We start from the raw sequence: 19481 nt of genomic DNA, 5'->3' as shown, positions 1-19481 counted from the left end.
TTTGGAGTTTTCAAAAAATTCTCATGTAAGTTCATGCAAACTTTGTTTACCGATTAACTTGCAGCAACTCGTTTGAGCAGGGCTTTAACATAATAAAAAGCGTCTTATGACACTGTTTGTCCTTTCACAATATAAGCAGTCTCTTATGACATTGTCATTAAATTTCAGCAGTATGTCCTGACAATGGGATCACGCGAACAGATCCCTTTAATCTTTAAGCATGCACGCACTTAAATCTTCAAATTATTTTTCCGAAAGATTTGACCTATATGATCACACTATACGAAACATTAAATTCTGTTGATTTATGCGAAAAACAGTAGGGAGCCTAAAGGCGGATTTCCACTTACAGCGAAATCGTTCGCCAGCGAAATGTTTGCATGTTTTCTTTTGAAGTTTAACAGCATAAATAAATTAGTTCGACTTGACTGTTCTCAATTCAAAAGAAAACATGAAAATATTTCGCTAGCGAACAATTTCGCTGTAAGTGGGAATCCGCCTTAAGCCTGTGGCCACGCGAAAGCAAGGCTGCATGGCAGTGGGGCCGTTGTTCAAAAGGCGTTTAGCTTAAACGGCGGATTAGTTCGAGAAAGAAAACAAAATCAGTTGTTGAACAACTGAACTGAAATATTTCGATTTATATGGTTTAATTTTCGGTGGAAGTACGTATTTAATGTATAAGATAAAGGTACAATCATTCACAAGATGCATGTTTGAGAGCATTTTTAATCTTTGGTTTATCCACCGTCTAACTGAAGCTAAACTAAAACGCCTTTCGAACAACTGGCCCCTGGTCAGAATCTCTCCTGCATGCCAATATCTTTAAATATATTTTTTGTGTTTTTGTTTTTATGGCTAGCTAGAACATTTTCCTAGACCATTCTTTTGCACAATCATGTAGGAACTGCTTATTATTACATTTTGAATTGCATACGGCCTAAAGGAAAAGTGATGCAAGCCTCGTTTACGCCTCGTTTACGCTAATTAAAGCCGTTTTGTGGTATATAACTTTGATTAAATCCAAAGCTGAAACTTTATCGCTTTTCAAGCATATCTAGAACGTTTGAAAAAATCACTATCCGGTTGCTAGCGCTATCTGGCTTTCATACAACTGGCCCCTGGTCGTTGGTTGTACTGCAACAAGGGATTTAAGCCCTGTTTACACTACGGGCGATATTTGGTACGGCACGGATAAAACTGGCACCCGTACCATTTTTATCCGTGCTTGGACTACCTATTTTGGTAGTCCAAGTACTTGTAAAAGTGGCACGGTCGGAACTTTTATCCGTGCCCTACCAAATATCGTGTGTAGTGAAAACGGGGCTTAAAGTGCAGTATGAGGAGTATTGCAAGGACGTAGTCGTAGTATATTCTAAACGATTTTCCGTTATTCTTTCAACAATTGAAAACTGATAATAGAATGATTTAGCTGATACAAAATTCCTCCTTCAATTATTGTCGACACAGTTACCAAAAGTTAATTCTTCATCGCACCGTGTCGAGGTCATGTTGTTGACAAAAATTTGCGAAATAAAAGTTTGCCCTAAATATGTTATGTCGTTAGATTTTTTTCGAGTTTTACGTATGCGCGAGTATGCATTGAACTTGTTTATGATTGAGACTATGATATTCACTAAATTATTCTCCTCTTCACAAGAAATAAGCCCTGCGGTCAAATTTGTTTTGGTAAGGAAACACGACCTGGCGATGACGGCGATTCAGTAATTTGGACATGTATTTTCTATTCACGTTTGAACAAATACGCCAATAATCTGAAATTTTAGATTAACCTGTCTTTACAAGTGAAACGGAGCGCTATCCGGCTAACTTTGCAACAATCGCCCCAGAATTCACAACTATATACGGACCGATAAATATTCTTCCACACATGCACGTAGCATGTTTGGATCCAGCGCTGGTGCACTAATTTGCATTACAAGTGCGCGCATGGTTATTTTTACCAGTTTTTTTTTGTCATGCAAATTAGTGCGCTATAGTGGTGGATACATCTCTGGCACATAGCATATGCTTCGCCTTTCCCCAGTTCTTCGACCAGTAAGGTTTCTGCTTCATCATTGTCACTTATCGGTTATTTCGTAATATTCCTACATCTCCGTATACTCTTGCCATTAAATTTAAAAACTACTATTCGTTCCCATGCATGCAAGTTTCCTTTCCTACCACCACTGGAATGCTTTCAACCTTCCTCGCCGCCGTTCTTTTCCTGCTTACCTAATACCAATTCCTTCTCTGATGTCGTACTACCATCTTCAAACGAGTACCTGCGTTCTACTTCCCCCTGCGATTTTTCGTCTTTAATTTCCACCATCGGACACCGGTAAAAGTCTGGGGTGGCCTGTACGGCAATCGTAGCACGATTTAAAGTCGTGTTCGAAGAGACCGAATATGGATACGTACGGCGGCTGCCTCCCGAAGATGAAGAGAACTCACGACGAGTCTGCCATATCGTTAGCTTTCGTCGAAGCTCGCTTCGCACCTATAATGAATGTGTGGAATGCGAGGGTTGTATAGCATGATAGCTATCTATTATACGTACCATGAATAATCCCGTATTAATAGTTACAAATTCGTCGAAGACGTTGTGAATGTCGCTGAATAGACGATTCTTAAGGCCGACACAGACCGGATGCGAAGCGGCAACGGGGCGCGAATTTTCAGTTTTCAGAAGCATATAAATTTAATTCTGTGATCAAAATTTGGAATCTATGGACGTTAGACCAATCAAAATTTATTATTTTAATGCAATCTACAAGAAAATTTTGATAAGTTAAAATTTATTTGCTTTTGAAAAATATAAAACGTTGAAAATTCGCGCCGCGTTGCCAATTTGCGTCCTGTCTGTGTGGGCCTTTATATAGGCAAAGTGATATATTTCTTACCTCGCTGTTAACCAAGCAGTAAAGAATAAATATTAAAGCGCCCTACATGAGAGAGAAATATAACGTTATAATGAATCAGTAAAATTCTTCGCCTATTTGATCAGTTATTAAATGTTATTTTAATCTTTAACGAATTTAGCAAATGCGAAATTATGAGAGGCAATTCATAACGATTCATAGTTAATTTTAATTTGTAATTTCAGACGTTTTCAAGGAAAAGTTTTAGCAGAAATTGCCTCGTGAAATGTTAAATGAAACGAAATAAAAGGAGACATTACAAAACTATATGACTAGCTAGTGCTTATATATATTTTTGTATGCACACAACTAACGTTCATACCTGTATGGAATTGGTGATAGCGAATATATACTGAAATACAATAGAAGATTCATTGAATGCCATTACACCAAAAACCCAGGTTATCCCTAAAATAGGAACGACTGCGCCAAATGTCTTCGTTGCCGACCTAAATTTTGTAAATAAGATCAAATTTACCTCGCAGAAATCTTTTAATATCCCAATCACGTACAACTTAAATGCGCTATATAACCTATACAAATATTTTCATTTCCTTAATTTATCTTCATGCAAACTTCGTTAAAATCAGTTTAAAAGCTACTTATGCATGTAATGACAATAATTGATAGTCAATATATAAATAAATCTTGTCTGGCATATAGGTATACACCTGTTTTAAGTGAATTGTTCATCCAACTGTACGAAAAAAAAAAATTGACATGCATGTACACGACGAGTGGGAATTTCATAAATCGCCATAATTTTTATTACTTCTTGTAAAAAAGTAATAATCTACCTTTTTACCAGAAGTAGTAAAAATTTATGCATGCTCATTGCGTTACTGATAATGAAAACAAACCTTCTGATTGGTCTAAAACGAAATATCCCCTAGTTCATGTACGCGTACTATCAAGACTTTAATCGGATATATATTTTTTTAGGACGGTGTTACATTCGGTTAATATAATTAGTATGAATCATATAGGCTCACGACCAAGTTATAATATAAGTTGAAATAATTCTTTGCATATGCAGGAGAAAATTATTATCAATTAAATATCTTACTTCAAGCCACTATATTCTTTGTCGCCAACAAACATTGCCCATGTTGTTCTCATGACAACCATCAGAATAATAAAATTTACCTGGAAAAATGAAAAAAAAAACTAACACAACAGCACCGAATTGGCTAAACGAGATCGATGAATAGCCAATGAAGAAAATAGAAAAAGATTAACCCTCATTCAGAAGGAAAAAAAAGAAAAATTTGATAAAACAAAATAATTAGGGCAATCAGATGGACGCGCGATGAAATGAGCTAGGCTAAAAACAGGAATGAAGGAAAAAAAACCAAGATTCTTACCAAAATAATCAACAATCCGGGACCCACAAATGCCCATATTGCTCCGGATTCAACCGATAACCAGCAACTACAGTAAATGAATACATTAGCTTTATTAGCATCACATGTGGTATAAGAATTAACTATATACCTAAAATACACAAAAGCACTTCTCGACGTTTCGACCTGAAGAAAGACTTGAGGGTACTAACTCTCCTGTCGAAGATCCCCAGGTCGAGAAGTGGTATTTTAAGCAGTTGTTATATCACATTTGATGCTAAGATTTTTTTAGTAGTCTACATAATTTAGTTGTGTTCCTGGATTCGATTAAACACTGCATTATAGGATTAAATTTGTCATACTGATCTTTATCTGGGGTTTTTTTATTTGAAGACGCTAGCTGCCACGCTGCTCCCCGGCTATATTAGTTTTACTAGTTTTATTATATATACATAATAACTTGCTCATTATTTAGCACTGAATTAAGAAACTTAAATGCTTACTGGTATTTTGACACGACATCATCTCTTAAAACAACCCAGGTGACAGTCGCGATAATCGCTGGACATCCTATAAGACACATTTTAATAAATTAAATCATATATAAACATATAGATTTCATTTCACCGCCCATATATATATATATATATATATATATATATATATATATATATATATATATATATATATATATATATATATATATATATATATATATATACATATTTAAATATATATATTATATATATTATATATAATATATATTAATATATATATATATATATTCTGGTGGCATAGCTGGGAAAACGTCCAATTAACTAATGTCTTAATAATTAATTAATTAACTAATCGACAAATGTATATTCGTTACTTTCTGTACGTATTTTGAACGAAACGGTTTGTTAGAACAAAGAAAAACAAAAGACAAAGCATCCTTGTTTAAGTATCTTGTCTTGACTTCTAGTTTTAAAAATACTTACCCCATCCCACAAGGTAAGCCATCCGCCGTCTCATAGCATCATTACCACGAAAAACTTTTATAACCATGAAATAAATATAAACACCTTCGTTCAACATCCAGAAAAACACAGCAAGATAAAAGAAAAAGGCCAACATCGCCAGAGTTAAACATGAATCCTGGAAAATGTAAAGGAAAATGTAACAATCTTAATAAATGTCACACAGTCGTGAAAGTACAACAGCGAAGAAGTATTCTTACTCCAACAGGTTTGACCACCACGGTAACCAAAAATATCACGTCAGCAACTCCAAGTGCCAGTACCAAATTTGTGTGGATTACTGCTCTGTCTGTTTTGATGTTTCTAAAATTTGTAAGCAGTTTACAGCCTCTAAAAAACTTCGTTTAACAATGTTTCCAATTACTTAAAATGTCAACCAGAGGTTGTATAAAACTCTTAACTACAGTTAAATCGTAGTTAACTGGAAAACACGTTATTCTGATTGGCCAATTCTGCCACACTGACTATAGGTAAATTAAGTACCTTTTTATACAACCGGCCCTAAAATTTATTATTCCTCTGTATGTACTTACGATAAAGTGACATAAATGACGAAAGTCAGAAAACATCCCAAAATAGATAGACTCAACCCAACATAAGTTATGATAACCAGACGGAACGAGTCCTCATCTGACACATCCTTTATAGAGAACAAAGATCTGTTGTATTTTATTCAGTGAGAATGTTTATAAGTATATCTTGTCGGGGACATGTGCATGCAACGTATTTGTGGTTGCGTTGTATTTCTTTCTAGCAATTAAACTCGGAACAGCTTTTCTCCTAAATAAGATTCTTGAAATTGAGGTGAACATGATAGAGTTTAGCACCCCCAAAATGCAAGAGACCTCTCAAAACACCAGAGACTCAATGCAAAAAAAAACTTCTTGGCATGAAAAATAAAAGAATGTGATACCTGATTATCCGAGACTTTGAATAAGACAGCAAAGTTAGTGAAATGATAGCATTGACATTGAACATGGCTGCGATTTTCAAATGTTTTTTCACATTGTTTCGTCGACCATCTACCATGTTCGCCTAAATGCCTGGAAAACATAATGTGAATTTCTTTATTAATTTATAACTTTAAATTTAATAATAACTTTATAATCCTAATTTCAAATTCATTTATAACTTCAAAAATGTACTCTGTTCGTCTATATGGAGATGTTCGATCACCATGAATGAATGTAGGAATATTGATACAGTTATTATCTATACAGTAACTGTAAACGTTCGTCCCCTTCTGTAGTAAGTATAAATCTATTTTGATTGCAAAAAAAAAGTTTGCTTGCTAAATATTCTGTCGAATTTAGTTACAGCTTATTCTATTTTTCGGCAATTGGACAGTTATTGCATGTGAACTTACGTGGCGTTTTCTATCCAAAATGAACAATCGGAAGCAATCGTTTCACCAATCTTTCAAAATATAGATGTGAAATGAAATTATATAGTAAAACTGCATTAAATAAAAAAGATTGGAAATTGTTGTCGATCAATAATTTCAAGCTCGGGAGGGTTGCATGCATGGCTAATAGCTATGTCACGCGTATGTCAGCTTATTTTTCTAAACTGTTAATTGATTTAAAGTATAATTTCCATTCAAAATAATGACTCACAATGTTTTTCTTAAATGTCATTTCAACAGGGTCAGCGAGTGTTTTGCGTGGTGGAGGCGAAACAACTGCATTTATAACTTTAGTTCCCATCCTGAAATTCCCCGTTTTGTTTCTCATTTCGCGATACGGCTTGAAGATAATGCCAACAAAATATGCTTTGCCTAAGAATAAGGAAAAAATCATGTCATTTCCTCTCATATGAAGTTCGGTAAAATTGCCTGTTGCTGTTGCTCTGCTGAAATCGCGTGTGTTACTTTCAACAATACTATACATTACGACAAAATTAACGGACCAGGTGGCTTTGGCAAATTTGGCAGGTTGTACTGCATGATGTTTCATAATAATTTATAGGCTTATATAGACGAATATTAACCTACAGCTACGAAGGTCGTTCTGCATTAATTCATGCTTTATGCATGCATGGGTAATAGTTTCATAATATTTCATTACTGTGAACCAAACAATAAAGCAGGCGCATCGGGTGTTAGGTATACTATGGTTACATGTTAGTTATAATATCAGCTATATATACGAGCTATATTCATCTCGTTATGGCTCATAAGGTTTGCCATCACTGTTTTTTCTCTCATTAAGCAAAGACTTTCTTCAAAGAGGTTCTAGCAACAGTTTTTCATTACCTGAATCTGAAACGAAAACAGAGCTTGGGATATTGATCTTTTCATCTCCGGTTGTTCTACTTTCATCGGTAGGAAATGAAAATCCTGGCGTTGTCGTTGCATTTACTACAGCCACACCGAACACTAAAAATAATTTCGAAACTATTAAATTTTTTTATAAAACATATTTTAATTAAATATTAAAATCCAAAAACTCGCCTACACTATGATATTGCATGTTTCCTCTGGGCCGAATGCCATCGCGAATATGAACGCAAATTAAATTTTCTTACCAAGATCGTCTGTTACTTCCTGAAAAATCACAGAACTCTCATTTTCGGGCAGAGCAAGTTGTTGAGAAATAGAATTTCCAAGATCTTCCAACACTTCAACTGCTTGCATTCCTGGGTCCTATAAAGTGCATTGTGGGAATCATTCAGTTCGGGTAACATGAACTCATATACCGGCTTTTAATAATTGTCATCAAGTTTGCTACAAAAATTTTATTAATATTACATACCTAATTTCATTTATAAGTATGGAATGTTATAATTGTGATCTTTCAGGCATCCTATTTCTTTTATTTTTCCACAAATGTTCAAGTATATTTACCTCGTTTTGATTCTCAGCTGTTAGGTTTGTGTTTATCAAATTCGCAGCAGCATCCAACACTCGCTGAGTAAAAAAAGAATAAATAATTCTTACGGGACCGTTATAAAACATCAATAAAATACCTAGAATACTTAGTTATTATAAAACCCGACTACCCGAGGGTCCTGTGGGTAGACCTTCAATCACTATACATGCATCACTTGCTGAGGAGTAAATTAAGTAACACAGGTCTTGTCAAAAACGTCGAGTTATGGCCAGACGTTTTCGGTTTAAACGGATAGCTTGCTTGGAAGGAACGAAAAAAAAATGATCGTCGTCGGTCGTAGGCACGTGCTGCGTATATACCATTTTCTCATTGTTTCTCAATTCATCCAGAAAGTCGCCCACGCGTATAGCTATATCCACGTAAGTTGTGTTTTAGTATCCACTTCCGTTTTCAGTTAGCGAAAACGCCGCGGGTACATTTAGACGCGACCTTTGTTTAGAGAAAGTAAAACTATCTGTATACAGGAATGGCGGAGTAATAACAGTATAGAGTATCATTTTTTTACCTCAATTGTCTTTTTGTCATTGATATTCACATTGGACGCATTAAAGTTGTTGACGAACTTGATATCTATGCATAGAAAAAAAACTCGGATTGTCTCCATGCACATATACTATATAGTTAGAATCTCGGATAAAATCTCTTGAGTTTGAATGTATAAAACATTAACTTTGGCTTAAACTCCCCAACGATCGTGTGTGTGACTCGTGTAAAAATTAACATTGTGATAGTGTTAGCCTACCCTGAGTGACGAACTAAGCAAACTGAAATTGAAATTAGCTTGACCACGGCATAGATAAAAGATAGACAGATGTCCATCTCAGTGGTATATAAAAGTGTCCCACAGAAGCCATCTTGCTAGCAAGTGTTTGCGTGATGTGATATATTCGTCATTTGTCATTACGTCATGCATTGTTTTTATGCTCTCGTTCCTGTGACCAATTTCACTATTTTTTTGGCATTTGCAGAGATATTAATTAAAAATTATTTAAAAATTAATTTAAAAATAAGTTTATTAATTTATACCAATTAAAACCCAACAAATTACTACAAAACGGTAGAAATAGTGAAAAATTCACTGCGACCATGTTTCCAGTGGCGTGTGCAAGACGTGTACATTTGGGGGAAATTTGAGGATACAGAAATAATCTCTAGTTATATACACTTCTTATAATACGTATTCTTTGACCAAGGTGGAAATGGGGGTTCGATCTCCACTTCAGTCAAACTAATTTTTCAGCTTCCCCGGTTGGTCACTCGTGGCGTATTATCATATCACATGCAATAGTACAAAAAAATTATTCTCAAATATGTATTGAAGTAGAGCCCTACCTTCTTTCAGTTTTTCCTTTTTTTCTTCATCAGAAGGCAATATAATGGTGGAAAGTGGGCTAGATGATGTACTTGGCGTAGCTTGTATCAAAAAGCTGGACGAAGTGCTTTGAATTGGGGAATCTTCCATTGAAATAGCAGAAGTAAATACTATTCCAGTGTTGGATGCGACCAAACTTTGCGAGAATTTTTGTTTCGCCCTGGTAGAAAGTACGCTAGATATACTTGGCGTAGCTCGTACCAAAAAGCTAGACGACATGCTTTGAATGGGGCTATTTTCCTTTGAAGTAGTAGAAGTAAATACTATTCCGGTGTTGGATGCGACCAAACTTCGCGAGAATTTTTGTCTCGCCCTGGTAGAAAGTACGCTAGATATACTTGGCGTAGCTTGTATCAAAAAGCTAGACGACATGCTTTGAATGGGGCTATTTTCCTTTGAAGTAGTAGAAGTAAATACTATTCCAGTGTTGGATGCGACCAAACTTTGCGAAAATTTTTGTTTCGCCACGGTGGACCTAAAATTGGAAAAATTGAATTTGAACAAGTTTCATAAATATTAAAGTGATTTAAGACTACATGCTTTCCATTTACACACGTACACGCACGTGAAAGCCTACATTTTACCGACAAATGTCATATTTAAAAAAACTTAAGTGAATAAATTGAAAGAACTTAGTTTCAGTCCTGCATATTTTAGTATGTGCATGAATTTGTGTTAATCAACCTTCTAACTTCTCGAAGTTTACATATGCCACGTTTGCAAAAATAATAAACCATTATACGCTTAAAAAGCTAATTAGCGACGTTCTTGAGACATATATGTCTTGCTCAGTTTATGTATCATAACTTTAAAGTGCAATAACAAACTATTAGCTATTTAGGTGATTATAAGTTTAAGGAGATATTTTGCAATTATATACCATCTACACGAGATCGAGTCATATATGATATAGCCAGCGGGAGACCGAGTCTGTATTTGCTGCAAGGATGTAGAAATATCCATGACCTCATTTTTTAAACAGGTCTGGCCAGCAAGCTTGTGCAGGCCAGAATTGTCTTTTTAATTGGTTTGAAATGGCGAGTGGTTGCTGCATGCATGCATTAATTCCAGTCATATGTATACCATAACGTTCCATGTACACTGGCGGTCAAAAGAAATTCATCCTATGGACAGTCTTTACAGCAAAACAAGTTAAAATGCTCTCAAATGAACGTAACTGTCCCTCTAACAATATATACGAGTAAATATAGACTAGATTACATGCTAAGCTATATGAAATATTAATATTTTGTTGGCCCTCCTTTGGCCTTATATTGATAACGGCCTTACACCGGCGTGGCATACTTTCTGTTAAGGTGGTAATCTAACGGTCAAAAGAAATTCATCCTATGGACAGTCTTTACAGCAACGCATAAATCATGCATGGACGCTTTATGAATGAATTCCTTTCTTGCACTATCCCTTTGACATGGTCCCACAGATTTTCAAAAGGGTTAAGGTCTTTTGACTGTGCAGGCCAATCTATTTCTGTCACTACCTCTTCCTGAAACCATTGTTTGACTATATCTTGGAAGTGTGGCAGGTTGCATTACATTATTGAAATATCGCTTGAAATAGGAGAATTATCTAAAATGCCTATGAAGCTCTCTCCTATATTCGCTTCTTTTTTATGAATTTGTATCTAAACAGTTCTTTTTGACTGCTAGTGTACAATAAAAGATTGATTGTTACGATTCCTGTTACATACGACAATAGCAACATTTGAGCAGTTCTTTTTGACCGCCAGTGTATATACCTTAATGTAAAAATCAAGGGCCCAAGACCTGGTGTTTTGTTGAAGACGTCCGTAGTTCTTCTACCTTTTTTATTGCGCATGGTTTGAAAGTTAACAATATACATATTCTTTTTCTATCCGGACCGACCAAAACGCTAAACAAAACCTCATTTATTTAATTTACTAAAATTCACTTCAATTTATCGTGATAATCATTTAATCCATATATTTTAAAATAAAAAAGTGAAAAGTTTGCAATAAATCTTTAGAAAAACAAAACAAATACGCTTTCGCTCGAGCATAAAATATAGGATTCCGGACCGTGGTTATATATCGTAATCAATCATCATGCATGTGATTAAGAAAACGACATAGTTGTTGTTCGGATTTTAATAGGGTGCATGCAAAGTTTATTCTATGCTGCTATATCTTGTACCAAGCTTCACTCCATCAGTACAATGAATACGTTTTACCTACCTTATTTGCCTTGAAATCGCCGACAATTTCCCAGTTGTGAATTGATTACTTATATCTGATGATCTACTACGCATCTGACCAAATACAGACGTAGTAAGAATACTTTTTGATACATCCAAATGCATAGCGGAGGAACGAGCAGACATTCCAGACAAAGAACTTGGCTCATAGAAACTGTTTTTTAGAACTATTTTGATTAGCTCTTCTTTGTGACCAGGATGATTTAAGAAAAATAAGAAATGGCAGGTTCTACTTTCAACGAGACGTTCTTTGACAGATATGTAGACGGTAAAATTGGAAAGCAAATTTTCCCTGCAGTGTAACCTGCTCATAAGTGTTTTAGAGCTGGTTTGCCCACATGCACATAGTGATCCATTTGTGTATCGAACTTCAAAAAATGTTTGTTTGGAACAGAAGATAATAAAATCTCGCAATACTTCTTTCCTTGAGTTTATTATATCTTTTTTCGCGTTGTTGAATCTTTTGTGTTTTACGCAGACATCGCCATTGTTGTTTCCTGTTTTTAAAAAAAAAGAAAACGATTAAGTTCACTTATTTGGGCCTGTTAAATTTTTGGCTTCGCGCAAAATAGTAACTATTCAGGTGGTATACTATAACCTGGACGATTGCTGACACTTATACATTTCACGAACACCGTACGATACCGCATGCGCATGCTACGTTTAATTTACTTCGTCGCATGCATGCAATCAATTATGTTTCCCTTTTTTGAAGAGGAATAATAATACTACCTTATATAGTCAATGTATACATTCATAATGACATTGTCTTGTGAAACGTGGCTCTCTTAATTAACAATTTTAATAGAATGAAAGAAACGCTTATTTATGAGGCGTATTTTCTTACTGTCCATGATCATTCCTTGTCGCTCCACGACATTGGAAAGAAGCTAATGTTATATAGTTTTAATATTATTTAATTAATTATTTATTGGGTATGAATACAAATTTAACAACATCAATTACAATATTAAAACAAAACGAACAAAAAAAAAAATCATCCCAAATGGACGAGGTGCGAACGAGATGTTTATAATAAAAAAACTACCCATGCGAGGCACCTCTCCGAAAATATACATGATAACAGAGTGAGAATATTCATACAAACAACAGAACAAGTTTAACAAAATACAAAACAATAAATCACAATACACATACAAAACGTAATACAGTTAATTTTTATGACATGGACATTCACGTGACATAGACCAGGTACATAACAAATTAACATCAAAAACGGAACATGTTAACTTAGAGTAATGATCATAAAGATAGTTTTTAAATGTCCTTAAACAAGAGAATGTATCTGGAGTAGATGAACGGCAAACACTGTTCCACAGTTTCACAATTCGATAGAAGTATGAAGCCTGGTAGGTGGATGTATTACAGCAGGGAGTCCTGAGAGTGAGGTTTGGATTGTTGCTGTGACGGGTTCGGTTGTGGGGAACAAAGGAAACATAATTGTGAACATCAAGGTCAGTGATACCATATAGGGCTTTGTAGAAAAAAATCAGATCTCTCATCTCTCGGTCATAACACAATGGCAATAATTTCAGCTTTGCTAAACGTTCACTGTAGCTGGAATCCCCTTTACGTTGCCTCAATATCCATCTGGTCGCTCGCCTCTGTACTTGTTCGAGCTTGATCTTTTGGGCATGGATGTGTGGTGACCAAACCTCGCTGGCATAACATAGCTGTGATTTAACGAGAGACAGATACAGGGTGCGACGAACTCGGACATTAGTTAAGAGGGGGCATGTTCTTCGAAGTAAGCCCAACAGCTTGTTGGCTTTTGATGTTATGGTGTGAACATGGGAATTCCATGACAGATTTCCAGTCATTATTACCCCAAGATCTTTTTCTTCTTGGACGTGATGGAGATTGGTTGAGCCAAGGTGGTAAGCAAAGGTAATGGGTTTCTTTTTGCGGGACACAGTCAACACTTTGCATTTAGATTCGTTGAATTTGATGTTATTGGTATTGCTCCAGGTGATTAGGTTTGTTAATATTAGTTGTAGATGTTGAGCATCGGCCTCTGATGTTATTTTTTGAAAAGTCTTCGCGTCGTCGGCATACAAGGCAGCGTCTGAGTTTTCGGGAATAATATTCGGCAAATCGTTTATAAATACGACGAACAACAGAGGGCCGAGTATGCTTTCTTGAGGCACGCCTGATGTAACAGAAGACCAACTTGAGGCAACACCATCAATGACGACTCTTTGTGTCCTGTCAGTTAAATAGTCTTTGAACCATTCAAGAATACGTCCACAGACACCATATTGCATGAGTTTTGCCAAAATTATACCATGGTCAACTGAGTCAAAGGCTTTTGCAAAATCTAAATAAATTATGTCAGTTTGTATGTTCTTATCAAGATTTTCTCCAATCTTGTGCAAAACCTGTAGCATTTGTGTTATACATGATCGGTTGCGTAGGAATCCGTGTTGAATGAGGGAAATATGGGTGATTACATGTCCGTAAAGTTGTTGGCATACAAAACGTTCCAGTACTTTAGCGATAATTGGTAAAAGGGATATTGGCCGGTAATTTTCTGCTGGTTCTTTCAAGCCTTTCTTGTGAACTGGTGTCAAGTTAGCTGCTTTCCACTCAATGGGCAGTCGTCCAACACGTAAAGATAAATTAAACAATTCACAAAGACTTGGTGCAATACTACGACTACATTCTTTAAGAATTCGTGCTGGTATTCCGTCCGGGCCGCAGGCTTTTGTCACATCTAAATTTCTGAGGTAGTACTCAACTTCCTCCACAGTCACTTGCATTTCACCAATGTTCGTAATATTTGTGATTTCGTCATATTCATCCTTATCAGCATTAATATCAATGTTGGGTTTTGTAAAAACGGAAGTAAAGTATTGATTAAGAAGATCAGCTTTCTGAGCCGGTGATTTTGCTGTAATGCCATTGTACGTGATATTGGTGCTCTGTTTCGATCGATGATGTAATATTGATTTATGGTAAGTCCAGAAAACTTTTGGATTTGTTGAGAAAGACTTCTCTATTTTAGATAGATATTCTTTGTGTTTTATTTTTACGATCGACTTGACGATCTTACTGAATTTTCTCAACTTTTGTTTTCTTGTTTCAGACTTGTTTTGACGGTACCTTTTCAACGCCAAGTATTTCTTGCGAATAAAGTTGCGAACTTCGTTGTCAATCCAGGGAGGGGAATTTGTATCTTTTACTGTTCTAATTGGAATATGATCCTTTACAGCTGCAAAGAATTCATCTTTCCAGGAGGACCACAGTTGATCAATATCACCAGTGCTTTCAACGTTAACTTCCAGACGCATTTCACCGAGACTTATGTTTAGACCTTCAAAATCAGCTTTCTTCGTGTCATACATCTTACGTCTTACAGGCTTAATCCTTTGAAAGTCCAGGTTGATGGTAAAATCGATTATGAAGTGATCTGTTGGGAAATCACATTCTTTTGGACTTCTAACATTTACATCATCGATAACATCAGGATAGTTACATAGAACTAGATCTAGTTTGTTCCCTGCTTTGTGTGTAGGGCCGTCTATGAACTGGTATAGAAAATTATCACCAACAAGATTACAAAAGATGTCACCAAATCTTTGGCCTCCATTGTCAATTGGCGATGCATTATCATATGACCAGTCTATATTTGGGAGATTAAAATCACCGACGACAATGCAGCAACTTGATTCACTGATACTCTGAAGAGATGTGTTAAGAAGTTGAAGAGGTTCTAGTGTTGAATCAGGAGGACGATAAAAAGTATAAAGTAATACTGGCTTGCTATTTGGCTTAATTAGTTCAATCACGACGAATTCAACTTCAGCGTCCTGTTTTTCAAGATCGTGGCGACGAATTGTTCGTATGTTTGGTTTTGAAGCAACCATGACCCCTCCCCCAACTCGATCTAATCTGTCCTTCCGAAAGATACAATAATCAGATAACACCTCGCTGTCTATCATGGAATCATTAAGCCATGTTTCACATACACAAATCACATCATATATACCACTATGTACCAGTTGTTGAAATAGAGTAACCTTGCACACTTTGGTGGCACCTCCATCAAGTGATACAAACGCTTTCAGACTTCGTGCATTTAAGTACAGTACCTTCATTCCTTTTGTCTTGGTCATGGATTGAGTGTTGCAGTTTGGCGCAGGGCCAGGATTTGAAGCGACATCCATGTAAATGGTAATATCAATAATAGGATGATAATCCGGTGGCGAAATTGACATAACCATGTTTTACCCATTTAAATCTTGGCGAGGCATAAGTACCAACAGAATGTATATTGACTTTAAAATGTTGCCGAATTGGTGGAATTACGAAAACCCTTGTACGTTTTAGTTCAAATATTTTGTCGCTGAAGGTAAGAGACACAGGTTTCGATCTTGTTAACAACCAAAGAAATACTGCGAGAAACACAAGGAATAATGACGCTGATCTGGTGAATAATGTTTGACGACTTTTAAGCATCTTTTATCTCGTTAGAAATAATCCAAACTCCAATTATAAAAGTTAATTAGCTTCCAAATTTCTAAATAAAGTTCTAATTTTAATTTGAGTGTTCTTGCACTGACGTACGTAGCTGTCGCGTGCGCCGTATGCTTGCGATATAACGGTTAACGGTTCCAACAGAAAAATTTCAAAACTTTCCGTTAACAGACAGCAGATATCCAACAATTTTGTCAACAAAAGCTTCAATTAATTTCCAGATTATCGTATATCTTTAGACTGGTTGACTTTAACCACAACTTTTTGATTCGTCAACAAGAAAAATGCAATTAAAAAGGTGCAAAATCCTTGGATTTTTACAGAGATCAGCCGCGCGTGCCCGACTTGCACGAGCGCGTGCGCGTGTTTTTGACAATATTCAGATGATCTGACTATAAAAATCAACCACTGATTAAAAACCAGTTCCGCAGCAAAACTGAATTATCATTTCCTCAATTTGATAAGATTTCGGCAATGGAAATAATTTTGTTGTTTTTATGCGGAAACACTTTTGATTTTCTCTCAACTGTAAATTAGAATTTCAATTTTACGCCCTTTATATACCATTAGTTGAAAGAACGAGGAGACATGACTACAGACGCATGCCAATAACTAAATTTTAGTGAGGCACCTCATATGACGTCATGATATCACATGATAAGCTGAGCAGCGTTTCAATCCACAGGGTGAGTAAAAAAAACCTGACACCTTTGAAATTCAAATTAACCGCCTAGCGGCTGTAATGTGACAGAAGTTGCCTAAAATATTTCATAGGTATACGAAGCATATCAAATAAGTGAATCATTAATTAACCTAAAACATAAAGTTTGTTCCCTTTGGGAGTTAAAATGCATTCTAAGATCTGTAAATAAAAAAGAACAGTTTTATCAAATTGTCTTTCTAGCACACGCGCCAAGTCGCCAATTGGTTGAAACACTTTCGCATTAATAAACCGCGTCCTGTTGATTGTACACATGGGAATTGTCAAATTCTAGCCATAAGTTCGCGGTTAAATTGACTTTTAAAGGTGTCAGTTTTTTTTACTCACCCTGTATATATCCCTGACATTCCCTGTGAGCATTAACTTCGCCAAGAATTATAAATATTGGCCCATTTCCATATCTTTGACAATCATCAAAATGATACTGGTGTCCTAGCGGATAGTGTCCCCCGCAGAAAGTGTCCCCCCGGACACTATCCGCTAGCGGATTATTATGGGACACTATCCGCGGGGGGACACTATCCGCTGTAACACCGGCCCAAATTCAATATTCACTGACGTAAATGACACAGCTTTCTTTTCCGAGAAGCCGTTCTGCCCACGCTTAATTTTTATCCAAATAGACAATAATACAAATAGACCTTATTATACATAGACATCCTGTCGAAAACACGCAATATTATCAATAAATAAAAAATTACCATCGCTTAATTTCTCAACCTTACCTAAAATTCAATAACTGACGCTATAAAAAGAAGTTTGATATACCTAAATGTAGGCCTAGGTGACCATTTCAACTGACACAGCGTCATTTCGAAATGCAAACGGTATATATTGCTGGCATGAGGGTTGATATTCTTTTATACTTTGAATATATGCATTAATTAAAAAACTTTCTTATTTAGTAGCTATACGTAGTTAACTTGATAAGATGAGATTTATTTCTTCTTATGGCTATATTAATTATTGTCTGAATCCTAATAATGCTTGAAAAATTATGGACAACTGTGCAGCTTATCTTAAGCATTGTTAAATCACATAAATTTATTGGAATTTTATGTCATATCTATTGGTCATGCATGCATATGCGACTAGGATCATAATTATAAACGTTCATATTACAATAATTCACAAATAAACCGGTTTTCGTTTGCCGTTGCTGTTTTCGATTTTGAGAACTCTTTACATTTAATTTATTACATACCTTTACGCGAAACTCTAGCACTGGTGAAATCGACAGTGATGTGGAGTGAAGCGACGATAAACAAGGCAGCGACAACAACACGTTTATCCAGACACATGCTTAGATAATTGAGAACTAATTGGATTCTTCAAGGTCTTCTTTCCTTCAGTCCTCTATATGTATACCTAAATAAAAACTACTCGCCAGTTGAATTCGCTTTCGGTCTCATACGAAAGAATGTTGATAACAAATGCATAGCAACTCCTTCCCATAACTCGAGGCAGGAAAATCGTAATCCGTCCTTCATCCGGTTATGAATACCAAGACAATATTTTGAATGCAAATTACCATGTGCAGCACGTATTTCAAAAAATATGATTGCCGGTAAAAATCTTGGGAATTTTACCAGCTTATTCAGTTAGAAATCCCAGAATGAAACTCTTCCTGAAACCTTAAAGCGGATTTTCAACTTGTAAAGAGAGCTTTAACTGCAGAAGTGATCGAATCACTGCACATTGCGTGCAAGTCGCCAGAAATGCCGGAACAGGCGAGCGAGCAGGGGCAGGCAAACGCTGTCCTTTCACACGAAAATAAATCTGTCTTCTGCGCCCTCAGATCGTCTCAGAGTTCCTGCAATTCGTGCGTCAACTCGCATCAAAGTTGAACTGTCTCAATTGCTGAAAGAAGTCGGCGAGAGTTTTTGCTCGTTTGTCACGAGAGTTACACGACAGTTGTTAGAAATTAGTAACAAGTTATATTATATAAATAGTGATTTATATGCGTGATTTAAAGTTTGAAACGTCTATTTATGTGATTCTATATACTTGCTGGGACGAAATTGTAGTCGGAAAATTTTGATGTATTGATCATATAATCTAGGACATATTACAAAAAAAAGACAAACAACGTCATGAGAGATATATTAAAGCCCGGCCTATGCAAAACGGTCTGAAACTTAGGAACATACATGCGCAAAACGGTCCGGAACTTAGGAACGAATCTGGAAGATGCACCGAATTCAATAGACCTTTTTCATAATGACGTCAAACGCAGAAAGTCTGATGTTACACGAGGTTTGATTGGCTCGATAGTTGTGTGGAGCCAATTAATGACGTCATAATTCTATTGAATTCGGTGCATTTTTCAAGTGCTATATTTCAGATAATATCTCTAATCTCTAGACGACAACGTAAAATCATGAATCTGTGAAAAAATGAATCTGACAATCCTTCGCCAAAAAAGAGCTATAATTATAAACGGAAATATATTAAATTCACTTAAAAACTCTTATCTCTTGTTTTTCCT

At 35.9% G+C, this 19481-nt stretch overlaps 1 protein-coding gene across 1 annotated transcript; it reads right to left on the bottom strand.

Annotated features, from left to right (window-relative positions):
* Window positions 1-1085: 1085 nt before the first annotated feature.
* LOC114520844 (adhesion G-protein coupled receptor D1-like) lies at window positions 1086-19105 on the bottom strand. Its single transcript, XM_028541188.1, has 19 exons — window positions 18198-19105; window positions 11756-12272; window positions 9504-10018; window positions 8677-8741; window positions 8126-8188; window positions 7807-7924; window positions 7535-7657; window positions 6897-7057; window positions 6647-6696; window positions 6194-6323; window positions 5814-5920; window positions 5481-5583; window positions 5242-5398; window positions 4765-4831; window positions 4283-4349; window positions 3985-4064; window positions 3241-3367; window positions 2901-2942; window positions 1086-2497 (listed from the first exon to the last, which is right to left on the bottom strand). Exons 1-19 carry the CDS (start codon window positions 18292-18294, stop codon window positions 2198-2200), a joined length of 2889 nt encoding a protein of 962 aa, XP_028396989.1. The 5' UTR covers window positions 18295-19105; the 3' UTR covers window positions 1086-2197.
* Between the last annotated feature and the right edge of the window lie 376 nt (window positions 19106-19481).

This window comes from Dendronephthya gigantea, unplaced genomic scaffold (genome assembly GCF_004324835.1).
Source record: "Dendronephthya gigantea isolate DGI-Jeju-01 unplaced genomic scaffold, DenGig_1.0 000018F, whole genome shotgun sequence".
In the NCBI taxonomy this organism is placed as follows: domain Eukaryota; kingdom Metazoa; phylum Cnidaria; class Anthozoa; order Malacalcyonacea; family Nephtheidae; genus Dendronephthya; species Dendronephthya gigantea.
Note: the sequence above shows the minus strand (reverse complement) of the source record. Positions and strands in the feature narration are given on the sequence as shown.

Coding starts and splice junctions, on each gene's coding strand:
- LOC114520844 (XM_028541188.1), bottom strand. CDS start 18,294: ATGTGTCTGGATAAACGTGTTGTTGTCGCTGCCTTGTTTATCGTCGCT. Junction 6,697..6,896: donor TGACATTTAAGAAAAACATT/GTGAGTCATTAT, acceptor ATATTTTGAAAG/ATTGGTGAAACGATTGCTTC. Junction 4,832..5,241: donor GGCTTACCTTGTGGGATGGG/GTAAGTATTTTT, acceptor TGTGTCTTATAG/GATGTCCAGCGATTATCGCG.